Genomic DNA, 26,411 nt, shown 5'->3' with positions numbered 1-26,411 from the left:
TTCTGTGCCTGTAACATACTGTTTTGATTACCACAGCTTTGTAGTAGAGTTTGATACTTCTAGGGAGTGTAATACCTCGAGCATTCTTTCTCAAGAGTGTTTTGGCTTTTTGGGGTCCTTTGTGGTTCCATAGAAATTTTAGGATGGTTTTTGTTTTCTTAATTTCTCTTTCTGATTGTTATTAGTGTATAAAAATACAACAGATTGGGGGCGCCTGGGTGGCACAGCGGTTAAGTGTCTGCCTTCAGCTCAGGGCATGATCCCGGCATTCTGGGATCGAGCCCCGCATCAGGCTCCTCCGCTGGGAGCCTGCTTCTTCCTCTCCCACTCCCCCTGCTTGTGTTCCCTCTCTCGCCGGCTGTCTCTATCTCTGTCAAATAAATAAATAAAATCTTTAAAAAAAAATACAACAGATTGATTTTTGTATCCTGCAACTTTACTGAATTTATTAGTTTAACGGTTTTTTGGTGGGGGCTTTAGGGTTTTCTATATGTAGTATCATGTCATCTGCATATAGTGAAAATTTTGCTTCTTTCAAATGAGGATGCTCTCTCTTTCTTTCTCTCTCCTTTTTCTATTTTATTCTATTTTTTTGCTTAATTGCTGTTGAATAAAAGTTGTGAAAGTGGGCATCCTTGGCTTGCACCTCATCTTATAGGAGGAGCGTTCAAGTTTTCACTGAGGAGAATGATGTTAGCTGTGCGTTTGTCGTATTGCCATTATTGTGTTGAGGCATGTTTCCTCCATACCCACTTTGTTGACAGTCTTTATCACAAATTTTTGTTGAATTTTGTCAGATGCTATTTTGTCTGCATCTATTGAGATGATCGTATGGTTTTTGTCTTTCATTTTGTTAATTCGGTGAATCACATTGATTGATTTGTGGATATTGAACTTTGAACTATCCTTGCATCCCTGGAATAAGTCCCACTTATACTGTAATTATAGTTAAGAGTCAGTCTCTTATGGTTTCCTCCCTCTCTGCTTTTATATTATTTTTTCTTTCCCTTCCCCTATGTTCATCTGTTTTGTTTCTTAAATTCCACATATGAGTGAAATCATATGGTATTTGTCTTTCTCTGACTTAGCATAATACTCTCTGTCCATCCATGTCATTGCAAATGGAAGGATTTCATTCTATTTTTGTGGCTGAATAACATTCCGTGGTGTGTGTGTGACACACACACACACACCACATTTCTTTATCCATTCGTGAGTCAGTGGGCATTTGGGCTCTTTCCATAATTTGGCTATTGTTCGTAATGCTGCTATAAACACTGAGGTGTGTGTGCCCCTTTGAATGAGTATTTTTGTATCCTTTGGGTAAATACCTAGTTGTGCAATAGCAGGATTGCAGGGTAGCTCTATTTTTAACTTTTTGAGGAACCTCCACACTGTTCTCCAGACTGGCTGCACCAGTTTGCATTCCCACCAACAGTGTAAGAGGGTTCCCCTTTCTCCACATCCCTGCCAATACCTGTTGTTTCCTGGTTGTTAATTGTAGTCATTCTGACAGGTACGAGGTGGTGTCTCATTGTGGTTTTGATTTGTGCTTCCCTCAGGATGGTCGATATTGAGCATCTTTTCATGTGTCTGTTGGTCATCTGTGTGTTTTCTTTGGAAAACTGTCTATTCCTATGTCCTTTGTCCATTTTTAACTAATTTCCTGTTCTTTGTGATTGCCATAGCTATCTGTGAAGAAGCAGTCACTTCTTCCACATTCTGTGGACTGGGTTTCCGAAGGAGAGACCTTCACCTGGAGGTGGGGGCACACTGGAGTGTGCTGTGAACCTGGGTCTGGTGGTGCAGGGGTGCCGTGTGCAGCTCTGGGCCTGGGCGTATATGGTGTCTTGTCAGCTCAAGCAGCAGGTCTCCACTACATCTACAGCCGCTCCCCTTGGTTAGAGGTGGATGGGGTCTGCAGTTCCTACAAGGGCTGTTGAGGTCCTCAGCGGCACTTCTAGGCACAGTCTGTAGGCACCAGGGCAGGCACATTGGGGCCTAGAGTTGGTTTGCACGTGGTTGGCCACGGGGGGTGGCTGCAGGTGCCTGGGTGGGTAGGGTCAGTGGCAGATACATGTGCAGTGGCAAGGCCGGGGGTTCAGCAGCAGGGTGTGGAGCCAACTATAGACAACTGGCTGTCAGTATTTCCTTGTGCGTCTGCAGGGGCTAGCCGCTTGGGTGCCAGTACCAGCAGCTATACGGGTCTGTCTTAGATATGCATGATGGCGCTGGCTGATGACAGGAGTCACAGGGCCTGCTCTGGGTGCTAGAGTAGCTTCAGGGACTTGGACGGTCGCTGTACACTTGTGTGGCTTCTGGGCCTTGCTGCAAGCATACACATGACGTTGGAGGCCTTTGACAGGTTGGGGCCAGCAGCTTGCAGGTGCACAGCTGCGGGGTCTAGCTGCCTGTACATAGAGGTATGTAGGCCAGTGACCGGAGTCAGAGCTGTGTGTGGGCACACAAGCAGCTACGGGGTCCTTCACTGCTGGCATGCGCGTGTTGGCTTCAGGGTGAACCACACGTACGTGCACCGTGGTGGAGACCTGCTGCCGGGGCCGAGGCTGGCGGCTGCTTGTGCACCATGACCAGAGCTGGCTGCCTGCTCGGATCCCAGTTTCCAGCGGAAGGTGGGCGAGGAAGCAGGAAAGGACTGCAGGCAGTTGTCCGTGAATGTGAAAACCTGTGGATGAAAATGTCCGTGGCAAAATCTGGAGGAAATCCACTGTGGCTGTGCCAGCTGTTGGTTTTCTCAGTGGTGAAAGCTTGCTGATGTGCTCTATGGAAAAGTCAGCCGGTATTGTCCAAGATGGGGGCTCATGATGAGAGCTGATGGGGTCTCTAGTACCCACAAGGCCTGTTGGCCTCAGAGGTGAAGGCTGCTGGGGTCCTCTGCAGAGCAGGCCACTGGGAACTGTCGCTCCCGCTGCATGGCTCTATTGGTAGGCCTGCCCTTTTCCTTGTTCCTAGCTCTCTCACTACACGTCAGCTTTGCTGGTCTCTGGGCAGAGTAAAACTGGAGCAGGTCCTCCGAATGGCTGGGGAAGCTAGTGTTCACCTCGCTCGCCTTTTCCTTGCAAAGAGAACTCTGTCCCATGGGAGAGTTCCTCCTGGCACCGAGCAGCGCTGGCCTGGGGGATGGGGTAATGTGGGGAAAATGAAACTTTCTTCTTCCCATTTTTGTGCAGTTATTCTCAGGCTTTTTCATCCACTGTTGCTCAAGCTTTTTAAGTGGACTCCTGAGCTCTCCTACAGCTCTTTTTGTTCCCAGATAGCTAGCTGTCTCATTGTTCCGTGCTGGGGGAGGAGACTGGGGTCTCTTACTCTGCCATCTTAGTGAGGTCACTGTGTTATATGTTTTTTACTACAATTAAAAAAAAAAAAACCAAAAAACAACTCTGGAGAAGAAAAGTATTTTATATACAGAGCATTATTCAGTGTGCAGTATCTGGAATTCAGACTTCTTTTGCCCAGTATTGTGTTTCTAAGGTTTATTCTCACTTGTTCATTTTCATTGCTGTATCGCGTGTCATTATATGAATATACGAGGTTGTTTTGTTGTCCATTCTGCCGTTGATGGACATTTTTGTTTTGGAATTATTATAAATAACATGGCTGTGAATTCTTTTTTTTTTTTTTTAAGATTTTATTTATTTATTTGACAGAGACAGCCAGCGAGAGAGGGAACACAAGCAGGGGGAGTGGGAGAGGAAGAAGCAGGCTCACAGCGGAGGAGCCTGATGTGGGGCTCGATCCCAGAACGCTGGGATCACGCCCTGAGCCAAAGGCAGACGCTTAAGGACTACGCTACCCAGGCGCCCCGGCTGTGAATTCTTGTATGTGCCTTCTGATGTATGCATGTATGTTTCTCTGTGATACATGTATCTCGGAGTAGGATTGCTGAGTTACTGGATACGTAAATGTGTACTTTAACAGATAGTGCCAGTTTTCCACGGTGCTTTTACTAACTTACATTCCACCAGCAGTACATAAAAGTTCTAGTTGCTTTAAGAAGATGTGTGTAGGGGCGCCTGGGTAGCGCAGTCGTTAAAGCGTCTGCCTTCGGCTCAGGGCGTGATCCTGGCGATCTGGGATCGAGTCCCACATCAGGCTCCTCCGCTATGAGCCTGCTTCTTCCTCTCCCACTCCCCCTGCTGTGTTCCCTCTCTCGCTGGCTGTCTCTCTGTCACATAAATAAATAAAATCTTAAAAAAAAAAAAAAAAAAAGAAGATGTGTGTAAAGCTCTTACGTGTTTAATAAATACATGGTAGCTTTTTTTTGTTTTGTTTTTATAAAGCTGATTTCCAGGTAGCTTACTTAGGCGCTTGGGTTGGTTCCATCACCACAGTAGGGAATGCAGGAAGGGGAGGCATAAAGTAGAGAGAGGTGGGGGAGGGAGCTTACTTGGCCACGTGTGTAAGTATTTAATAGAGATTTAGTTTAAAACACAGAAGGGATGCCTGACCTAGATGTAGAGATTTGGGAATCATCTTATTTGATCCAAATTCAAACCTTTGAGTATGATCTTAGGTGAAGATTAGAGTGGGCACGGAGTGAGGGCGGAAGAGGGTATATGGAGTGTATTAGTTTACTAGGGCTGTCCTAACAAAATGCAACGGACCAGGTGGCTTGAGCAGAAGAATATATATATATTCCCTCACAGTTCTGGAGGCAGATATCCAAGCTCAAAGTATCATCAGGTTTGCTTTCTTTTGAGCCCTCTTCTCTGCTTGCAGATGGGACATCTTCTCCGTTTGTCTTTGCATGGTCTTTCCTCTGTTTGTCTGCATGTGTCTTTCCAAATTTCCTTGTATAAGGGAGTCACAATCAGGTTAGAGCCTACCATAAAGACCTCACTGTAACGTAATTATCTCTTTAAAGACCTTATCTTCAAATATGGTTATATTCTGAGGTACTGGGCATTAGGGCTTCAACATATGATTGGGGACAGAGCGCACAATTCAGCCCATAACACAGAATGAGAGACGATATAGAACAGAGAGATTTCAATAAGGAACTTGAGGACTGGCCAGAGAGGTAAAAGGAAAACAGAGAGTTGAGTCTGTAAATGATGGGAGAGTTTCAGGGAAGGACATTCATCCACAGCCCTCCCAGATTCCATTTCTAATGACCGATACCAAATTATTCTATTTTCCTATATACTTTCTTTTTCTAAAATGGAGGCTTTTAATAGAAATGCTGAAGTAAATGTTTAACAGGGTTTGCTTTACCATATTCACCTGCAAAATGGTTATGAATCAGAGTCCCTTATATAAAGTTTTTGATGCCAGAAAATACTATTTTCTTGTTATGTTTTCAAATCTGCAAGAGAATGGCCTTGAAGCGTATTTTTTTCAAACAGATGAGACATCATGAGTGATCAGATTTAGATGTCGTGGTCTACTATTTAAAGCTGTCTGCGACAACTCTTAACATTCCTAAAGTCTAACTGCATGGTCATTTTGAATGCTCAAAATATTTGTAAGGAGGTGTAAGGATCATAATGATAAATTCTGTGAAATCACTCTGCCTTGTCCTTCACTGCCCCTCCAATACCCAGTTCATCGGCAAATCCTGTTCTGCTTCACGTGTGTCTTTTCGCTTCTTCGCCTCTTTGCTGCTACCAGCTCGTCCAGGCTGCCAGCATGTTCAGTGTGGATTACCACTGGGTTTCACGCTTCCATTCCTGCCCCTTTTAGAGAAACCTTAAAAAAAAAGAAAAGAAAAGAAAGGCAAGCCAGAGGATAGCGTCCCCTACTTGAAGTCTCTAGCAGCACCTCATTACACTTGGAATAAAAGCCACTCTCTGGGATACCCTAGAAAGATCTACATGGTGAAGACCCCGCCCACCTGTCGGCCTTCACTAGCACACTTTGGGAACAGACACAGGCTGTCTCAGGGCGTCGCCGGCTTTACTGGCCCCTCCTCTGGTCTTCACGTTCCTCCTTCGGTCTCACCTCAAATGTTGCCCTGGCAGAGAGGCCGTCCCTCACGCCGCAGCTAAAATTGCTCTTTCTTTTATATTCTAGCATGGGTTAATCTTAAAAAGAAAACTGCCAGTTATTTTTACCAGCGAAAGATGGTTTTTCGGGGGAATAGCAAAGAATTGCAATCTGCATCCGGGTAAGCTATGTCAAAACCACAGGGAAGCCCGGAGAACAAAGGAGAGGCACACTCTTTCATAGAAAGAAATGGAAAATGGGAGCTTGGGAAGGCTGTTCGAAACAAGGAGTACATTCAGTAAACGGACTGGGAGCCGGAAGTACAGCGGCTCGTCTTTGGCTGAGTAGTGATCGCCTCTCATTGGCTGGGCTGTTGGGGGCGGGGGCGGGGGCGGGTGCTGCTGGGGTGAGAGAACCCTTTCTCCTTCCTGCTGGGATGGTAAGGTAGTCTCCACCTGCCCAGTCCCGCCCTTCCTGCTGAGTTTGCATTTGAGGATGAGTGATAGGGAGGAAGAGCTCCGCCTGCCCAACCTCCTGAGTCGTTTTAGGGAGGTTTCCCTTTACTGATTTTCGCACCTGTCACACACGTTTGTTTGTTAGTTCGGGTCGGTAGGCAGGTAGTTTTGTAAGCCGCTGCCAAACTGTTTTTTCAAAGCGGGTGTATCAGATTGCATTCTCACGTTAGTGGTTGCCCCACACCCAACACTGGGTGGTGGTAGTGTTTTGGGGTTTGTAGTTGTAGTTGGTAGTGAGTGTAGGTGCATAATGGTATCTCCCTGTTTGAATTTGGAGTTCCCCGATGACAGGTGACATTGAGTATCTTTGCATATGCTCATATGCCATCTGTATGTCATCTTCGGAGAGATCTTTGTTCACATTTTCCCCCCGGCTTTTAATTAGGTTTATTTTCCTATTGTTGATTTCTAGTGGTTCTTTCTGTACTTTGGGTAATAGTCCTTTATCAAATATGTCTTTTACTGATATTTTCTCCCAGTCTGTGGCTTGTTTTCTCTTTCTCTTGACGCTCTATTTTTTCCAGTGTATTTATCACTAAGTAAAATGATCTCATTATTGTTTATCTCCTCCCACTACGATGTAAGGTCCACAGACCACCTGTCTGTGTTGTTCTCTGCTGTATTTTCAGCGCATAGCCTGCTGCCTGGTATTTTGAGTGCAGTGGGCAAATATATGTTGATTGAATGACTGGACAACAACTTAACATTTTCAATTTGTTTTATTCGTTTTTTAAAAAAGATTTTATTTACTTATTTGAGAGAGAGAATGAGCCGGGGGGGGGATGAGCAGAGGAAGAGGGAGAAGCAGACTCCCTGCCGAGCAGGGACCCCAGTGCAGGACTGGATCCCAGGACCCGAGGATCGTGATGTAAGCTGAAGGCAGACGCTTAATCAGCTGAGCCACCCAGGCGCCCCCAATTTGTTTTGTTCTTATTGAAAATGGCATTTGCTGATTTTAAGTTCTTCCATATTCTTATTTGAAACCCAATTCAAATTTTACCATCTTAATATTCAAAATTAAGGATAATAGCCAGTTGCAATAGTGTAAGGTGAATTTCCACCGTGGTTCATATGAATTGGTTTAAGATACGTAATTGCTGGTCTGTACTTGCTTTGTCCTCTCAAGAGTTGTACGGATTTGTTCTCCAGGAGGTGGTCACGGGACTGGAAGTGGAAACAGGAAAGCATTTATGTCAGTCTCGTGAAGCCTTATGAAATGAATGCCACCTGCTAGACACTGAAAAATCTCAGTGTGTTCAAATATGTATTCACAGATATGTGTGCACATGTGTGTGCGCACGCATGCGCACACACACTGGACCTTGTAAGGTAAAAAAACATGTAGATTATTGGTTCTTGATTGCTTTTTTTGTTCATTGGATTTGCGAAAGATGGCAAATGACATTGTGGTTTCATACCATACTAATTTTTTTCTTTTATTTTTAGTAGTTTTTAGCTTTCTATATTTTCGTGTTGTGTCATTTGCTACGACTGATCATAGCTGTTACATTTTTGTCTGTCTTCGACTCAGTTAAAGGCTTTTTGCCTTGAATTCTACTCTTTGAATATTTCTACTGTGTTTTTGTTTGAATATGCCAAGTCTTCTATTTTTAAGCCTTTCATTGCTTTTTCAAATTGTTGTTCTTAAAAATAACATATTTTACAGAGTTTTTAAAATCCTTTCAGGAAGGCTTTTAAAGGATGTTTTGGTTTTCTCTTGCTGCATAACGAAGCATCTCAAACGTGGGGGCTTCAAACTGGAACCGTTTATTACCTGTCGTGATTCACGGGTGGTCCTTCTGCTCCCTGGGTATTCCGCTGGTGCTGTGGTCATTTGGTGGCTCACCTGGGCTAGGATGTCTGTGATTGCTCATGCACGTGGCTGCCGTGTTGGTAGGGACAGCCAGGCTCAGATGGGATGTTGGGACAGTGGGGCATCTGTATCTGTCTGTCTGTCTCTCTCCATCCAGTCTCAGACCTCTCCTTCACCGAGTAGTCACTTCACATGGTCTTTTTATGAAGTCCCTCCAGCAGGGTAACCATACTTCTTATATGGCAGCTTAGGGCTCCCGAGAGTGCGGAACTGGAAGCTGCCAGGCCTCTTTAAAGCTGAGGCATGGAACTGCCACCGTGTGGATTCCGCCTCATTCTGTGGGTTGAAGGGGTTCTTAGGGCCAGCCCCGAGTCAGGTGACAGGTCCGTGAAGGAGAGAAGGTGTGGTTTCCTGAGGGCCGTCTCATTGTGCCTACCACAATATGAGAGTCTAAACCCTTCACATTAATTGTTAGTCGATACGACCTAGTTCCTATGGCAAAGGCCTGTTTGCGTTTACTTCCCTTAGTGAATTTGTTTCATGCTTTTACTTCTATTAATTTCTCTGTCAACATCAAGACAAAAAACAGTATTTTTACCTCAGTTATGATGAATGAGTCCCTCTGCTTGGTTTTACACACACTTTATGTTTCATTTTCTGGAATTTTAGGCCATATTATAAATTAAAATATTTTATGTATTCTTTTTAAAAAGCACTAGATGTTTCCATGCATTTGGTAACTGTATAAATAATAATTATTTAGATCTAACTAATTTAATTGGCCTCCATGCATGCTGTCAGTCCAAATAGATACCATTATTTCTAAGGAATTTGGGTGTATTTTTGATAAAGTGTAATGTATCTTCAAATAGTGTTTCAGGAACGCTGTGTAGGTTGTATAATATAATAATTTATAATCTGCACACTCCGATGCCTTCCTCCTGTGTTCACACATTTGGGCTGTTCGTGGATTTCTTGGAGCACAGTCTTTGTTTCTCAGAAGTCATTGTTATATTGCATTTCTTTGGGAATTCATTGTTCTTTATAGATGTACCTTCTTGGGAAACTGATTTCTATTCGTTTCTCTTTCTTGTAATATAAAATTTTTGCCAGTAAGTGTTGGTGAATGGAACTGGGGCACGGTCTGCATTTTTGTCTTTTCTCAACTCTGTCAAGTCTCGACTGTAACTTCCTCATTATGAATTCAGCTTTTCTGCCGTGTTAATTCTGCGCTTTTTCTCCTGGGCTTTAATGTCGGTTCTGCTATTGCATTTTCAAGTTTCCTTGAAATCTCTCCTTATCTGAATCTCTTCCATTTCTTTCTCAGCATAATGTTTCCTTATTCCCGTCGCTCGTGGTTCTCATAGGCAGTAAGTTATTCCTATAAACAATGAAACGTCCACATCGTTTTTCTCCACATTATTTTACTTCTTGGAGTCAATTGTTGCTGCTGCCAGTCTTGCCTGTAATTATTGCAGGGTTGTGTTTATTAGGATAAGAGTCTCCAAATGGGTATAGAAGAAGAGTTTCTGGATGAGGAAAGGGAGAGCGGCTGTTCCGGACTCACCCGGTGTGGGGCTGACCAGCTTATTTGCCGATTGCTGCCAACCCAGAAACTTTGGAGTAGAAGTGGAGAGAGGTGAGGAGCTGAACCCTCTTCCCATATATTTCCTGGCAGCTCTGGCTCTTCCCCCTTTAGAGACCGTGGGTGTGTTTCTTGTTCTACATTTAGACTGTGGTTGGTAGAAATTTCTCCCAGACTCCAGCAAATGGTTACTGTTCAAAGCAGGCTCTACCTTCTGTCATTTCTTTTGTGTTTCTTTACAGATGTTTTATTTTTATTTTTATTTTATTTTTTTTAAAGATTTTATTTATTTATTTGACAGAGAGAGAGCCAGCGAGAGAGAGAACACAGCAGGGGAGTGGGAGAGGAAGAAGCAGGCTCCCAGCGGGGGAGCCCGATGTGGGGCTCGATCCCAGAACGCCGGGATCACGCCCTGAGCCGAAGGCAGATGCTTAACCGCTGTGCCACCCAGGGGCCCCGTGATATTAGCCTTTTTGTCTCCTGTATCAAATATAACACATTCTGTTTTTTTTTAAAGTTTACCTTCTTTTATTTCGTAATTTTGCTATTCATACTTTTTTCTTAAAATCTTATTTTTTTTCTGTATTTTTGTCTTTTTAATTTTATTTGTTATCCTTTCATTCCAATTTATATTCCTATTGATGTAATTATTTCATCTCTCTTTTCTTAGGCATTTGTTCTGTCCCTTCTCTTCCCCTACCCCTCATGGTTTGATTTTATAAAGGCTGGAAGGATATGTAATCCTCAGCGGGTAGTAGCAGTGGACTGTGTCACTCAACAAGCAGGGAAGATCTCTCCTCCTCTTCCTGTAGTGTCTAAATAGATTTTATATGTCTTTGTTTTGTCTTGAGCCCTAAAATTATAGTTTGGGGATATATTGATTAAACTGTTTCCCAGGTTAGTGATGATTTGCTTGCTTCCTGCAGATGGCACATGTGAACTTGTGGGGTGGCTTTTGGACAGCACATACCACCTGTATGGGAAGCTGACTGTTCTGAAACCTGTGGCCTGTAACATGGGTTTTGTTACTTAGTGGAAAAAAAAAACGTGGCCTCTGGGATCAGACGGATGCATGTAATAGCTCTGCTGTGGACAGATGAGCTGTTTCAGAACCTTTCTTGAGGCTTTCTTCCTAGCTCAAAACAGGCAAAAATATCTACCCTTCATAGATACTGTATTAGAGGTGCATATAACATATCCTGCATTGTGCCTGGCCCGTAGTAGTCACTCAGATGTGGGTGGAAGTAGTGCATATAACATATCCTGCATTGTGCCTGGCCCGTAGAAGTCACTCAGATGTGGGTGGAACAAGCCAGGCCAGCCACATGTCATGCAGAGGAAAGTTAAGTGAGTGGGTAGATTATCCCTGGGATGGGTCTCCCCCAGCGAAGCCCAGAGTTAGAGAGAACCGTGGGATGTCAGTAGTCTTGCTGGGAAGGTCACGTGGCTCTGGGTTCATGGATAGGCTCTGGCCTTTCTCCACTTCTGCAGAGAACCGTGGGATGTCAGTAGTCTTGCTGGGAAGGTCACGTGGCTCTGGGTTCATGGATAGGCTCTGGCCTTTCTCCACTTCTGCTGCCTGTGAGGCCCACATATTAAGGTGGTCATGGTTTTAACAATTTGGGGATGGTGGTGGAGAGGAAAGAATCACCGTGCTGTAGAGATTCAGTTTGTAAGACATAGCTGATTTTCAGAAATGCACAATATGAGAAAAATGCCCCTTAAAAATCAAGGATTTTTATCTCTAGATTGGTCCTTCTTCCTCAGTTGGGTTTTGGGATGATTGCCTTACTGTGAGGGCCTCCTGAGCTCAACTTTTATGAAACTCAGGGATTTTATCTCACGGACTGGCGGATCTCGGCCTGGGGTTCCCACCGTCCGACCTGGCCCCTAGGGTAGTCTGCGTCTTGCCCAGTGCCAGAATCCTTGGGAAGAGCAGTCCATTCCATTTATTGCCACAGGCTCTAAATCTCTCAAGGTGCGATGGGGGTAGGTGGTGTGTGTGGCATGGAGAGAAGAGCTGTTTCTAGTCTCTAACTTGCCAGGATTCCCTGTGGGGTCACCTGACCAGCCTTTGCACCTCAGGCCATGGCTGACTTTCTGTGCTTTGTTCCTGCGGACCACTGGCTCCTGAGCTTGGCCGCATCTTAGGATCACCTAAAGAGCTTAAAAAACACCCGGGCCTGGATCCCACCCCCATGGATTCTGTTTTAATTGATCTGGGGAGTGGCCTAGACATCTGTTTTTGTTTTTCGGGATTTTTTTAAAGCTCTTCAGATGATTCTGATGCGCAGCCCAGCTTGAGATCGTACCGCGAGACCGCTTCCATGCTTCCCTGGTCAGATCCTGCCTGTGGCTTGAACCCCTGGCTGCTTCTGTTTATCCCCCTAACGATACTTCCTGCACACGTTCATCTGGTTGGAGGCTCAAAGGGTGGCAGACAGGAGGGCCCTCCAGCCCTGTGCTGGCTTGAGCAGCTCTGACAGCATCTGTTTCCCAGATTGCCCTTTGATTCTAGAAAGGCGTTCTAGAAAGTTTGTAAGCCATTGGGCTTTGGGGGCCCAAGTCACCCTTTGTGTGTCAGAGCAGACCTACTAGGACTGCTTTCTGAAGAGAGCTTGCCTGTACTTTGTCCTCCCCTCTTGTGGCCAACCAGCTTAATTTTCAAAATGTGTCACAACCCTTGCCCCTTAGTTAACTGTAAAGCAAAACATCTTCCCTTAAGTGACTGTGTGTGAGGAACTGAAGTTGAGTTTCTTGCAGAGTTTCACATCAAATTAAAAAATTTTCCGTTCTCAAAAGCTCAGTTCTAAAATGAACAATCGTTGGAGGTAGCCTAACGTCTATCTCTAGTTCTCTCCTACGCCTTTTTGCATTTTTTGCGTGTGAGTTTGGGGGCTGCTGAACACTTTCTTCAAGACAGCTGATGAGGCAAGTAAACTGAAGCTGAGTGAAAAGGTGCAGGGCCTGAGTCCCCGGTCCCCCCCACCCCCACTCCCAAACCCCTCACCTCACTTTCACACACACACACCAGGTCAGTCGTGACCGTCTCGGTTCTCCTTTGAGGCAAGGCAGCCCATCAGAGCTCCCCACTCAGGCCTCGCTGTTTTGGCCACTTCGTTCTATTTTTTCTTGGACCGTGATTGTGGCTTTTATTGTGGGATGTTATAAAAAAAAAAAAAAGTAGTTCTTTGGACGTTGTGAACTTCTCAAAAAAAGTTCTGGGGATGTCGTGTGCAATACGAGCCACTTCAGAGGCCCCATTGCTGAGCGCGTGTGGGAGAGAGCTTGCTCAGGCTTTGTGTGGTCGGCAGAGGGTGTGATTTTGTGTACTAACTGTACCGCAGCTGCATTTCTTTTCTTAAAATTATTTTCTATTTGGCTTCGTTTTCTCATTCAGTTTTTTTCTCTTCTTCTAAAATATGCATCCTTGTTAGCCCTGTCGTCCTTTTGAGGATGACCTCATGTACCAATTAGTAAATAAATATTTTAAGAAACCGCCCTTTTGATACACTCTTCCTCCCTCAGTGTGAGCTCTGGGCTTCACTCTCTGTCATAGGTCTTCTGACCGGTCCTGCTGCGTCGCTGCTCCCCTGTCTGCAGCCCCTCGTCTGCGGACTAGAGCCCAGCAGCTCAGGGTGATGGCCTCTCTTAGCAGGAACTGCCTCTGTTTCCCCACCTAACGTCCTGTGGCTCAAGCCGCTCCCACTCCCCTGTACTTCTGTAGCTTTCTCTCTCTCTCTCTCTCTCTTTTTCGCTGCTGGGCCTTTGCTCTCCATTTCTACTGATCTGAAGCCTGTCTCCCTGCTTTCTCTGCTGAGTCGATTTTCTCTGTGCAAGCTTTGCTGATTCCCTCCAGGCAGAGTCGACGCTTCCCGGATGTCCCTTCCTCTCCTGGTGCACATCTCTGGTTGACTGACCAGGCTGTGGCTCGCCTCTCCGCACCTCTGTGCAAATTAGTAAAAAGGCACCCTCCCTTCCTCAAGTCACTTTCTCAAACTTCCAACTGTTGGAAAACTGTCTTAATCAATAGGAGTCTAGGATGTTTCACCTGGAAATGGCAGCCTGCGAGGACTGTGCTGTCCTGACCCGCACAGTTGTATTTGAGGCCCTTTTGTGACTCGTCCAGAGTCCCCTCACTGCTGCTTGTCCGACCAGAGCAGGCCCTCAGCAGCCATTTGCTAAACAAAAGAAAGAGTGAAAGTACAAGTACGTGCCATGTTCTTACCACGAAAGATAGCGGGAAAGGCATATATGAGAAGCCCTTCGTGCACTGAACATTATGAATATATTCAGAGACATATTTATTTTTTTACGTTTCAGTATTTCCGAAATCAGCAGGCATCTTCAAGTCAGTGTATCATGGTGGTTAAGAGCACAGATCCTGGGCCAGGCTGCCTGGGTCTGAATCCCAGTTCTCCTTCACCTCTCTGTGCCTCAGTTTCCTGATCTGTAAAATGGGGATGATAACAGTAGTTCCTACTTCATGTGGTGATTGGGAGAATTAAATGAAGTATTGTATGTATAGTGCTTAGAATACAGGTGCCACGCACCTGATAGCGAGAGAGATTTGTTACCTGTTATCATTATTGAAGTCTGTGTGTGCACTTAATGCACTGTTGTTTCCTTTTAACCCTGAGAAACTGTCTGTCATTCATGGTGCACAGCTTCTGTGGATAACGTCTCATTCTGGTGGGCGGCTGCCTGGGCCCGGGCTTACCCGCGCTGTGGTCAAACGCCTGTCGCAGGTCCTGCCCCTCCCCCACCAGTTTTCTGATTGCTGCAAGAGATAGTAGCACACACGCAGGAAACCAGCAGGCTTTGTTGTCGCTTCTTAACATGGCAGAAGAGAAAGGGGCGAAACCAGGGCCCTTTATAGGCAAGGCTTGTTTTGAAACTGAAACCTAACTCGTTCATGTTGCAAGGCTTGGCTTGGTAATAAATCTTGGCTAAAACTGGAAATCAGAGAGAATTGGGTGTGGAAAGTGACTTTAATGTAAGATCCTCATCTAATTGCAGAGCACCTTTCCTTTGATGATTTTCAAGAAAGCTGTGCTGTGGAGTGGCCAAGGTAATGAATATTCTGGGGCTGTGTTCCCCATTAGAACCCACCAGACTGTTCTCAAGTTAGGCGGTAGATGCGAGTTGCTCCCCCAACAGTTGTGTGTTTTTCCTGGTCTCTGGTGTCCACTTGTGACTGTAACTTCACGTGAGAGATGGGTGGCTATTCTCTGCATTGTTTCAGGACACTTCCCCCCACGCCTCCTGCCAGCTTAAGAAACTACAGCCTTGTGGGGAATTCTGCACGATTCACGCTCCCTGCCCCACCCTCCTCAACTGTCCTTCACATGAAGCAAGATCTGATTCACGCATTTTTTGGAGATGCTCTGACCATTTTCATTATGAGACTAAATGGCTTTTCCCAGATCACATTGCTATAATTGACTGACACTCATCTTTGATAAATATTCTTACACGCTACCCAGCACTGGCCAAAACTGTCACGGCAGCCCTACGACATGTGTCTGGGGTTTCGGTGGCCTTCTCTTAGTTGAATAAAACTGGATATAAGTAAATTAATACGAGGGTGATCTACATCTTTATCCTCCCTAATTTGATATGTTGATGAAAATCCTTTCCATACATAAATCTCGGTTTAATGTTATTGTAGTGTAGAACTGGTCAACTTTGGCCCAGTCTGAGGGTGTGTTTGGTTCTCAGTTCCCTGAAAGAATATCCACATGAGGAACTTTCTCCAACAGGCCTTCTTATGGATTCACGTACCTGCACGTTTCAGAAGTGATAAGCAGACTGTTGTTATTACGCTCTGTATTCTAGAAGGTAAAGGAGGAGATGGTGAAAATATGGATACCTTGACTCACAGGTCCAGCCGGTGGAGGAACTAGCATTATGCTCAGTTCTCTTGCACGGCAATGCCTTGGACCCCTTTACGTCACATCAAAAGCTTTGTCCTAAAGAAGCACGTAACATCTAAGGTTAAATCTTCAAATGGGGACATAAACACTTTTCATCTTTCCTTTTATATAAGCTGGGATTTCCATCTCTGTCCAAAATCTCATTTCTTTTTGGAGAAATATCAACAGAGACAGAGGAATTTACCTAAATCTCACAGCGTGAGGCTGCCCTAATGCAGCGTGTGTGGTCAAAGCAAACTGGAAGCTTCCAGAAAGAATCTGACTCACAGGCATTTTGTTGGTTTTTTTTTTTTTTTTTTTTTTTTTTTTAGTTGTCAACATTTAGAATTAGAACAGTTTCCCGTGAAAGACCTCTTGAAATACTGGGAGATCCATCCAGATTTGGCCCACATAACCATTGTCGGCTGGAGCCGGGTAGAAGCTGTCCCTTGGCTGGGCTATGCGCGCCTCACTTTTCAGTGTCTGCTCTCATTTATGTGACTTGTGTGGTCCTGTGGGCATTTGAATGGTGACCCGGATCTAAGCCAGTGTTCTACTCTGTTTTAGGGCCGGGAATCTTACAGCTTCACAGAATGGCCCAGGCCCGGTGTGAGCCGTGGTGAAATGGCCGCTGGGAAGGAAGGAGGCTGATGGGTGCCTTAGGCCCAGGGGCTGCTCCAAGCCCCACCCAGGCCTCCAGGAGACAGGAGTCCAGGCCAGGGTGGGTGTGGTGTGCCGAATTGGCTGAGCTGGCTCCTCTCCATCTGCTCGTTCATCCTGAAAGTCATGACCACATTTTCCTCATCCAGGGGGTGGGACATTTTTCAAAATATGAAAGAAAGCAACCAGTGACCACGCCGACCCATTCGTAGGCTCCTCAGACCAACCATTGCTACAAAACGAGAAGCTTCCTGTTTACCAGCCAGCGTGAGACAAAGTGGTTGTGCGTCCTGGCTGCGCAGGACTTGGCACGCAGGCTGGGTTCTGCCCCGAAACACAGCAGGGCTGAATGCTCGCTCTGTGCTCAGCCGTCGCCCCCACGGCCTGGGTCCTGGATGTGGGCCACTCTCGGGAGGGCCCTTTCGCTTTGGCTCCAGAAGCAGCCCTGGCTTTCTGAAAGGAAGCAAACAGGGAAGGTGGCCTCGCCTCCTTGCCGTCTTCCTCGTCAGCTTTCCTTTCTCTGTGGGGCCCAGGCAGGCAAAGGCCCTTGGCCTAACCCTGAATTTAACAATAACTTCCTGTCTTTTGTTTTCAAGTCTCCAGGAAGCAAAATGCCATGGTCTCTGGGGAAACTGGTCTTTTCTGCGAGCGTGGTGGCAGGCGGGGGCTGCACCGTTGCATATTACCTTATACAGAGTAAGTATCCAGCGAACCCGGCTGCCCCGGCCGGCTTTCTCCTCACTCTCTCAGCCCTGCTTCTCCATCAGAGGAGGTACTTGAGATGCTTTCAGCACATTAGCGAGAGAAGGAGAGGGCTATTTTTAGAAGCCAGGAGCCCATTCCCATTGGCTCTAGTTTCCTGCGCATCCTACGGTCCCTACACGTGCATATAAAAGGACCAGGTTTCGTTTGCATCAGAAGTTTTGTCGAAAGCAAGATGGGCTATCACTCCAGTGCACACTCCCGAGACCCCTTAAGATTTCTGAGATTACGGGAAGAGAGGGAAGGGGAACACCAGATGGCTCACAGGTGGGGAAAGCTGGCTGTTTCTCCAGTGTCGTCAGCCTGTTTGCCCTGCCGGTCTCTGCTATTGATTTAGCCGAGGAGGGGACCCCGAGCAAGGGACTCCGCTGAGAGCAGAAAATAAAAGCCGAGTCCAGGATGCAAAATGCTGACAGAAGCCGCTTCCAGCCCCACTGCACCCAAATTTGAATTTGTAAAGACAGGCCACAGTTCCTGTGGGCAGCCAAGACGCAGAAGGTCATTTCAGTGCTACTGGTTGCAAAGCATCAGCAGTTTTTTTCTAGACTGACTTTCTTTGAAGATCCTTTGTGCCTGCCCAGCTTGGCTTCTCACCCTGCCTCTGTGCCGTTTTCACTGCCTGCCAGCAGACAGGCAGAGAGAGCTCGGTGTCCTCTGCGTACGTCCTTCTCCACCTTCCCTCAGAGTTGGCCCGCAAGGCTCTGAGTCTTGAGGTGGCCTGCGATGAGCGCTGCCAGGGACAATTCAGCCCGGAATACCTCAGGCTCCTCTCCCCTCTGCCTCAGGGATGGGGACAGGACACAGCAGGGATGGATGCATTTTACGGGTCAGAGGACTGCCGGCCTTTCCCCCTTTTACGAGGCTGGGGTCGTCTGGTAGACACAGCTGAAGCTCGGTGCTGCTGTGCGGCCTTGTGGGGGGCCCTCCTCACCTCAGTCACCTGTGTGATGAGGGATAATATCAGTGCCGGGGCATGAGGTTGTCGTACAATGCATCTTACAACCTGTGAGATCCTGAGAATTGTAAGATACGTGAAATACTGAGAACAGTGTCTGACCGTGGAACTCCGGACCCAGCTTCTGCTTCTCCTTTTCCTGTCTTGGCTGGCACCTGGTCACACCTGCAGTCCCCTGCTCACGCACTCTTGGGAAGCAGCCCAGGGGGAGCATTCTCCCCGGTACCTCCAGGCTTAGGCTGTCTTTCCCTTCCATTCCTGGGATTGGGCCTAGAGGAGGGACGCTCTTTCTTGTTGCCAGACTGAAAGCCCTCCTTGGGAAGCCTACCTTTGCTCTCTCTATCTTTGCTCCCTCCCGAGGGCAACCCGTCTACCTTACAACTTCAGGGAGATGCTTCCTGGAGTTACTAGTAGCCTTTGGGCCAGGAAGTGTACCTGAGACTGAGAGAAGTTTAAAAGCTTTACCTACAGGAAGTGTTGCCCTAAATCTATAAACCTTGAAAAATGAGCATTTTCAGTCTCTGTTTCTTGGCCCAAGGGCTTTGTTGTTGTTGAAGTTGTGGTCTGTCTGATTTTGTGCTGCTTTATCAGGACCTTCATCTTAGTGGAGGAGCAGTGTTTAGAAGTCCGGAGTCCTCGATTTTGGTCCCAGCTCTGCCGCAGACGAGCTGTGTCACTTCGAGCAAGTCATGGAGTCCTAGCACTTTAGGACTGAAAGGAAAGCTAGAGAAGATCCAAGCCAACCCCTTAGATGAAGAAACGAGGCAATGCATGAGGCAGGAGATGAGAGAAGGAGAAATGGAGGCACAGAAAGATCAAGTCCCTTGCTTAAGTTTATCTGCCACAATCCCGCAGATACTGACTGACTTTCTCTAAAATGGGGAGCTTAGAGTAAATGCTCCCTACCTGTTTTTCCATCCAGAAATTTCACATTTGTTTCTGTTTCCATGCTATACATGAATCGTATCCTCTAACTTTCTACAGAGAGTCTACCTGACCTAGTTTCAAAAAGAAAAATAAACGTAACAACTGTCTTTCCCCTTTAGAAGCTTTTACCAAGACGTCCTATTATCAGCTGGCATTGGAGCAGCTGCACAGCCACCCCGAGGCCCTGGAAGCTCTGGGCGCTCCTCTCAACGTCCACTGTCTCCACCTCATCGACAGGGCCAACTTCGTGGACATCGTCAACGCCCAGGTAACGTGCTCCCCTTGCAGACTGCAGCCTGGGTGCCTGCTGAAGCTGGGGAGAGGGCTGCCGTCATCGGGGAGGGTCTTGGAGAAGCTGGAATAAGGATTCAGGATGAGAAAATTCACTAAGGAAAGCCGCAGCTAGGTATCACCGAGCACCTTCCATAAAGCGATATGGATGACTTTACTCTCATCTATTCGTCCTCCTTTCTGAGGAATCAGCGTGGCAGGGAAGGCGTGTTCTGGCTTGGGTCCCCGTCTTGAACTGCGGGTTGTAGGGAAGCGACCATGGTATGTGCCACAGTTTCAGCTTTGAACTTGAAGGACCTCTGCAGCCAGTCAAGGCTCGTTCAAGTGTGAGCGACTCTGGAAACTGTAGTTTCGATTCTCTTTGACCTGCATTGCTTCCATGGAATGCCGGTCCGTTCTCTCAGTTATGTCTTGTCTTTTCTGGTCCAGCTGATAAACTCGCCTGAGTAGGAAATGCACTTACTCTTCTGTTTAACAAATAGGTTTTGAGTTCACGTCAAGTTAGAGGAATGATTCTAAGCTGTGTGGGGCATACAGACATGCAGAAGGCCTTCGGGGGCTGTAGTTTAAAACTCCAAGTCAGACGGGATGAAGCAGGCGCTGTGGTCGTGGCCCAGGAGGGAGCAGTTAGCGAGCTGGGCTGTCGTTGTGCAGAGGCGCGCCAGGCTAAGGAGCAGCAGAAACGTGAAGGCCCGTGGCCGTGCTCCCTGTGGCCGTGCTCCCTGCCGGTGTGAACTCGGGTGGGCGGGGGGGTTCAGGCTGCCAGGGGAGGCGCGGGCAGGTCGGATGGGCTGGGCTACAGGGCTGTGACGTCATCGTGTGACGTGTGCACACCTGATTCCGGGGCCAGCAGAAGCCATGAAGGACTTTAAGGATAAGAGTGAGATACTCTGGTGTGAGTTATTTACAAATTTTTTGTTATTGTTGTTTTTGTTAATTTTTTAATGGGAATAGTTTCATTGGGATTTTTTTCTTCCAAAAGCCATTCATGCTCAAGATTTTGATAAAAATAGTTGGTCTAGCTTTAAAAGAAGGTAAATTCGTGCTGATTGACAATACCCAAGGACCCGGCACAGGGGACTGCCTTTAGGAAGGCAGTGTGGCCATGCAGGTGTACAGTGGTGAGAGCCCGAACCAGAGCTGTGGCTTGGTTCTGTCAGGAGGGGGGTGGGTCAGAGGTCATGCTTTAGTGTCTGACGTGGATGAGTGGAAAGGTGGCAGTACCACTAAGTGAGAGGAGGAGCCCAGGAGGAGAAAAGGGAAGGGGCAGACAGATCGCAGGTGCCCATTGGGTGCCACATGGCGTCAGGTCTTTCACACCACGTGGTATGGCTCCTGCGTGTGTCCGCATTGGCCGGGTCCCCGCAAGCACGAGAACGTGGAAGGCCACGGATGGGGTCCGGCCGCTCACGGTGTCTCCAGCACAGAGCACGGGGCCCGGCTCTGACGCTTAGGGGGCTGCGGGCGCCTTTGCCGAGGGCAGGGGTGCAGCGTCGGTTCTGCGGTCTGGTGCCCTCGTGAGCGCTGGGCACTGTGGTGGTCGCGCTGGGGCAGCTCCTCTGGTCGGGTCCGGCTTTCGCCTGGGCCCGGGATCTGGCACCGCCCGAGAGGAGCCGAGAGGACTTCCTGCCGGGCTTCGTGCAGCCCAGGGCCCTCGCGGAGCCGCGGCGGTGCTGGCCGTGGTGCTGGGTTCGGGTCGGCTGCGTGTCCGACGCCGTGGCTCCACCGTGACGGGTTCCAGGTCGGCCGCCGCAGAGCCACCTGTCACAGCGGCTCTCGCTCCTCCGTGTGCGGAGCGTGCGTGACATCTTCTCGGCATTCTTTGCTTGCTTCCCTCCGAAGCAGCTGTTCTAAGGAAGCCCGTATGCAGCACGTGCCACTTCGTCCCACGGCCCCCATTCGTGGTGCATTGATTTTGTCCAGACGTAAGAAGGGTCAGTGGCTCGTGACGTAGTCGTCACACCGAAGGATTTTTTCCCCAATGTATGTGCGGAATAGTAACTCCCAGCATGTTGGTTTAGCAGACGTTCAGCTGTGCTCTTCGGCAAGGCCTGGCCGGTGAAGAGACCGGTGTGCAGGGCGCCTCTGCACCCCCGCTGACTTGGCTCTCTGAAGTGCAGACGTTGACCCTGACGTTCGCTGTTCTTCATAGTCCTGCTTGCTTCTTTTGTTTTCTTTTAGCTGCTCAGTGCAGAGACGCAGGGCTCTGTTGCTTCATTTTATTTTATTTTTATTTTTTAAGACCTTTTTCTTCTCTTTTCCTTTTTTTTTTGTTTTTTAAAGATTTTATTTATTTATTTGACAGAGAGACAGAGAGAGAGCATAAGCAGGGGGAGCAGCAGAGAGCAGAGGGAGAAGCAGGCTCCCCGCTGAGCAGGGAGCCCAATGCAGGACTCGGTCCCAGGACCCTGCGATCATGACCTGAGCTGAAGGCAGACGCTTAATGACTGAGCCCCCCAGGCGCCCCTGTTGCTTAATTTTGTCATCCCGAGAAAAGCTGTGGCTCTGTTGCTAAAGGGGGACCCTGATGCGCTGTCTTAGCATGACTAGGTGACTGCTTATTCACGTGGGGTGTGCAGCCACCATTACAAAACCCATGTCTTCTGTAGAGTGGGTTTCAGTCACTGAAAGAGGGAGAAAAAACACAAAGGTTGCGTGTCTACACCAGGCAGTTCTTTCTCTTGGTGGCAGTGTGGGGCGGGTGAGATATGCCATCTCTCAGCTCAGGAGAAGTCAAAGAACGAACCAAAACGTTTGCTGGTCATAGCTCCTCCTTTTAAACTGTGGATTTTCCCCCTCTTTTATTATGAAAAGTTACAGACTTACAGAAAAGATAAAAGAATTTACACTGTGGCATCCGTGTAACTGCTCCCTGGATTCTACGATGAGAGTTGACCCTTGAATGACACTGCTTTGAACTGCGTGGGCCCACTGAACACACGGAGTTTTTTCCATTACAGGACAGCGTTTGCTCTTCCTTATGGTTCTCTTACCATTTTATTCTCTAGCTTACTTTCTCGTTAGAATCCAGCGTTGCATACATGTAACGCACGAAGTATGTGTTCATCGACTTTCTGCCATCAGTCAGGCTTCCCGTCAGCAGTGGGCATCAGTAGTTAAGTTTTGGGGAAGTCAAAAGTTAGGTGCAGATTTTGAAATCGTGTTCAAGGGTCAACTATAATGTTGTACTCGACTTGCTTTACCCCATATCTGTTCGTGTAGTCATATCTCCGTCCGCGAGCACATTATTTTCCAGCATCCATGCACTTGCTTTAAACACATAAGCAACATATCATTAACCAGAGTTTAATATTTGTTTATGGTTCTTTCCTTTTTTTTTTTTTTGAGGTAAAACTTGCATTCAGGGAAAGGTACAAATCTGACTCTCTTATCTGACGAGTTTTAACACATGCATACACCTGTCCAGCTCAAGCCCCCGTCCGATGTCGGCTGTTCACGTCACCTCGGAGTCCCGCATGCTCTTCCTACCTGGTCCTCTCACATGCCTCAGCCCCTCTAGAGACTGTCCGTTTTCTGGTACTTTTTTCCAACATGGTTTATCCTGTTCTGGACCATGAAATCATGCATTATATAGTTTCGGGTAAGGTCTCTCACTTGGCTTGTCTTTGATCTCGTGTTGTCGCACGTTCCTGCAGTTCGTTCTTTTGTAACGGTGGCTTTTTGAATATCAGTGTCAGTACTCAGAGCATTGAGTTTGCACATAGGGTCCCTTTGCCAACTAGGAGGACTGCCGTTGACCTCACCAAACCGTCCAAAGAGGGGCAGGACATTTGGAGGGAGCCAGAAGGAAAATCAGGTCAATTCTGCAGCGAGGCTCAGTTAGAAAACCACCAGTTCTATGAATGATCATTGGACTTCTTAGGGTTCACTCCGAAAACATCACGCTTTCATCTCGTTAGAGGACCACAGTGATTGCAATCGTGTCTCACATTTTTAACCCCCCAGTTGAAGATTCCTGTCTCTGGACCCAAGGCAGAGGGCCATCTCCATGTCAGCTCATCCAGAGACGCCCCCTTTCAGAGGTATTGTGGGAAGGTGGGTGGGAATGGGGCAGCGGGAGAACTTTCTGATGGAAACAATCCCGATTCCCATTTTCATCTGTAGTGAAATGAGTGCAGTAAGAGGGGTTTGTTTTTCGAAGCTTGAAAAGTTTCACAGCCTGGACACCACGCCAGTGTGTTGGCTCTTAGGTCCGTACAGACATTTTATCCAGTACAATCTACTGAATTGTCCTCTCCTCGTATTGCTGACCGTGAAGGACTTTACAGTTACCGTGGTCTAGATCTACGGTAGTTGATGCTGTGTTACAGCTTCTGACACCACTGCCTCGGTCGTTACAGATGAATACAGTCATGGGTTCCTGTTCCAGAATTATTCATCACATTCTTTATATAAGATCTCCACCCCATTAATTGGCTTTTCTTGTCTGGTTGCCAATAGCTACATTCACTCGCTTCCCCCTCGGGAAGCCTCTCTCAGAGATGCTTGCTGTTTAGCCAAGATGTGTTTTAATTCTCCAGGACAAAAGGAGCAGGCAGCCCTCAGGCAGCCCCCACCTGGTTCCCCCTGGGCTCACTGACCCCCGAGCCTGGGCTTAATGAAGGAGCTGGCTGAGTTCCAGCCAAGAATTGAAGGTTGCTGTGAATTAGGAAATGGGGAATAAGCTGCTTCATCTCTTTCCTGGTGCCCCTTCCATTCACCTGTCATTCACTCTTTGTTCAACTTGCCTTGACGGTGATGCTGGTTAAACAATGGGAGCCCGTAATACAATGGTAAAACGTGATGTCAACATAGCCCCAATATACAATAGTGGTTAAAACTTTTAAGACATTATTCAAAAAACAACTGCTTTTTTTTTTTTTTTTTTCCTGTCTTCCTTTTTTTTCCCCCTGACCATGTCTTTAGCCTTGGTGAACGTGAGTAGAGAGACAGTTCTTTTGGTTTCTCTCAGGTGGCGCCTTCAGGAAGTCTTCTTAAAGCTTGAGGACGGTCAGCAGATTCCTGTGTTCAAGGTCAGTGGGAACACTGAGCATGAAGTAAAAACGGAGTAAAGATGATCAAAAAGACTCCGCTTTCTCCAGACTCGGCCTTACGTCGTCACCGTGTGCCCTCCGGGGCTGCGAGCCAGGTGTCCAGCCACAGGGGGGATTGTACGTGCCGGCCTATGGTAATTTTGGTATAATTCTAATTTGACCGCGACTATTGTGGGTTTTTTTATTTAATCGGAAATGAAAATTTTACTATAGATTTATAAGAATTTATTTGAAAATTCACTGTCTAAAAACAAGGTACGGAATAAAAGGAATCAGTATCAAGAAGATGTTTGTTAATTTTTGCCAGCTCTCATCTTTCCTTTTTCCTCTCCCCCCACCTCCCCACGGTTTTCAGTTCCATCAGTGAGAAGACCAACACTTAACTAGCCCTGAAGAGGTCTTCAGTTGTAACATTAGAATGCCCTCCCCTGAATTCATGTTGCTAAGTAGCTTGTGAACATTCTCAATCCCTTTGGAATATTTTTTTTTTGCTTCACTGCTGTTGTTTTATCTTCTTATTTCTGTTTTAGTCACCAACTGTCTGCCTGATGGAAGATTTGCAAAATAACTGCTTTAATCCAGACATTTTGGAAGCTTAAAATATTTATATGTGTACATAGCATATGCAAAACTAACTCAGGAATGGTAGTTTAAAGCTAACAGGTCCTTATCCCTCCGTTTTACAAACAACCCCATATTCGAGAAGCTCGCCTTTCTTTTTCACCTGTTTCATAAGGGAACAGTATTATGAGGTCGAAGATCTTCCTTCCCTCTGAACACCGGAGCTGATGAAAACCAGAAATCTGATACCTTTGCTTTGCAAAGGCCAGTTTCACCCCCTCAGTGTTATTAGGCTTAATGTGGTTCTAATTGCCTACAATAAAGGACATTCATGAGCTCTTTTCCTACATTCTTAATATTCGTTGGAGGGAAGCCTTTCAGAAAATATTGAGCTTAAACATGCTGGTAGAGCGTGAGGCCTTTAATCGTTGCAAGTTCTTTCTATTCTGGAGCTTGTTTCTTTAAAAAGTACGTTCTTCGAATAGATTTTAGAGTGAAAAGCGAGTCTTTTTCCCTGAGAGCACTTTTGCCCTGTGTTTATTGAGAAACAGGACAGTCTGCACAGTCTTTTCAAGTAAATGGTAACGTCGTATACACAGTTTTGTGCTGCTTTATTCTTTAAAAGTTACACACTGTTTGTTGTGTATGTGTCGGTTTATATATTGCTTCATATCTGATTGTTCTTTAACTTTTACTTCCTTTGCTGGTTATTTTTCATGCTGTTGCCAAATCGTAGAAAACCAGGGCCTGGGTGGGCCATCTGTTCTGAAGTCAAAGCAAGTAACAGTTTTTGTTTCCGTAGAGCTTGAATTAATTAAGAGACTTTCTAATCTGACAGGAAATACCATGAAAAGATCCTTGATTTCTCTTTGGAAGTCACCATTTTGGGTGCTTTTTCCAGTTACGTTTACTTCCATGTATGTGCTGATTACCTTCTTGTAGGATTGTGAACAGGCCGGAACTTGGGTCATTGCAGTAGGCAGCCCTTGGCTTTCTTGTTTGAGCATAGCAATGACGTGTGTTTGCAGCCCACTGCTTCCTGTGTATCCAGTCATCACTGTGACTCAGCCATTGACTCCCATGAACTACCCTGAGGACATCTTGTCATCCACATTGTCATCAGAGTGAAAAAGCACCTCTTCCCCATAAGCAGTTTGAGCAAGTGCCCCTTGCATACACCCTGTAATCGACAGGACAGCCCAGGGACTGGAGAAGGGGACTCACTAGAATTTTAAGAATTATAAAAACCGTGGAAGAGAGAGCACAGCCAACAAATCAGAAATCACAGCCAACGAACAGTAGTAGGACTCCTGTGTGCCTCTCCTCCGCAAGACGTGGCCCACTCTCTCCCCTGCAGGTTGCTTCCCAGCTGGCATGCTGAGTGGCTGGGGAGGGACTGGAGAGTTACAGAGTATTAGGAGACTGTG

The 26,411-nt window shown here is 46.8% G+C and overlaps 1 protein-coding gene across 4 annotated transcripts in view; it reads left to right on the top strand.

The window, feature by feature from the left end:
* Positions 1-24,708, top strand: part of COA1 (cytochrome c oxidase assembly factor 1) — an 84,463-nt gene extending 59,755 nt beyond the window's left edge. For 3 of the 4 annotated variants that reach the window (XM_045793517.2, XM_045793519.2, XM_087861214.1), the window contains exons 3-6: positions 17,031-17,130; positions 19,198-19,346; positions 23,336-23,412; positions 24,342-24,708. In XM_045793517.2, coding sequence (XP_045649473.1) covers positions 17,046-17,130; positions 19,198-19,346; positions 23,336-23,412; positions 24,342-24,441 — 411 coding nt within the window. In that variant the 5' untranslated portion in view covers positions 17,031-17,045 and the 3' untranslated portion in view covers positions 24,442-24,708. Of the gene's footprint in view, positions 1-14,878; positions 14,931-17,030; positions 17,131-19,197; positions 19,347-23,335; positions 23,413-24,341 lie in introns of all 4 variants that reach the window. The other variant, XM_045793518.2, reaches the window with a different exon arrangement.
* Positions 24,709-26,411: the final 1,703 nt, after the last annotated feature.

The sequence above is a fragment of the Ursus americanus genome, chromosome 3 (assembly GCF_024610735.1).
Source record: "Ursus americanus isolate L20-20 chromosome 3, mUrsAme1.1.p, whole genome shotgun sequence".
NCBI classification, from domain to species: domain Eukaryota; kingdom Metazoa; phylum Chordata; class Mammalia; order Carnivora; family Ursidae; genus Ursus; species Ursus americanus.
The sequence above is the reverse complement of the archived record's forward strand: the minus strand, read 5'-3'. Positions and strand labels throughout refer to the sequence as shown.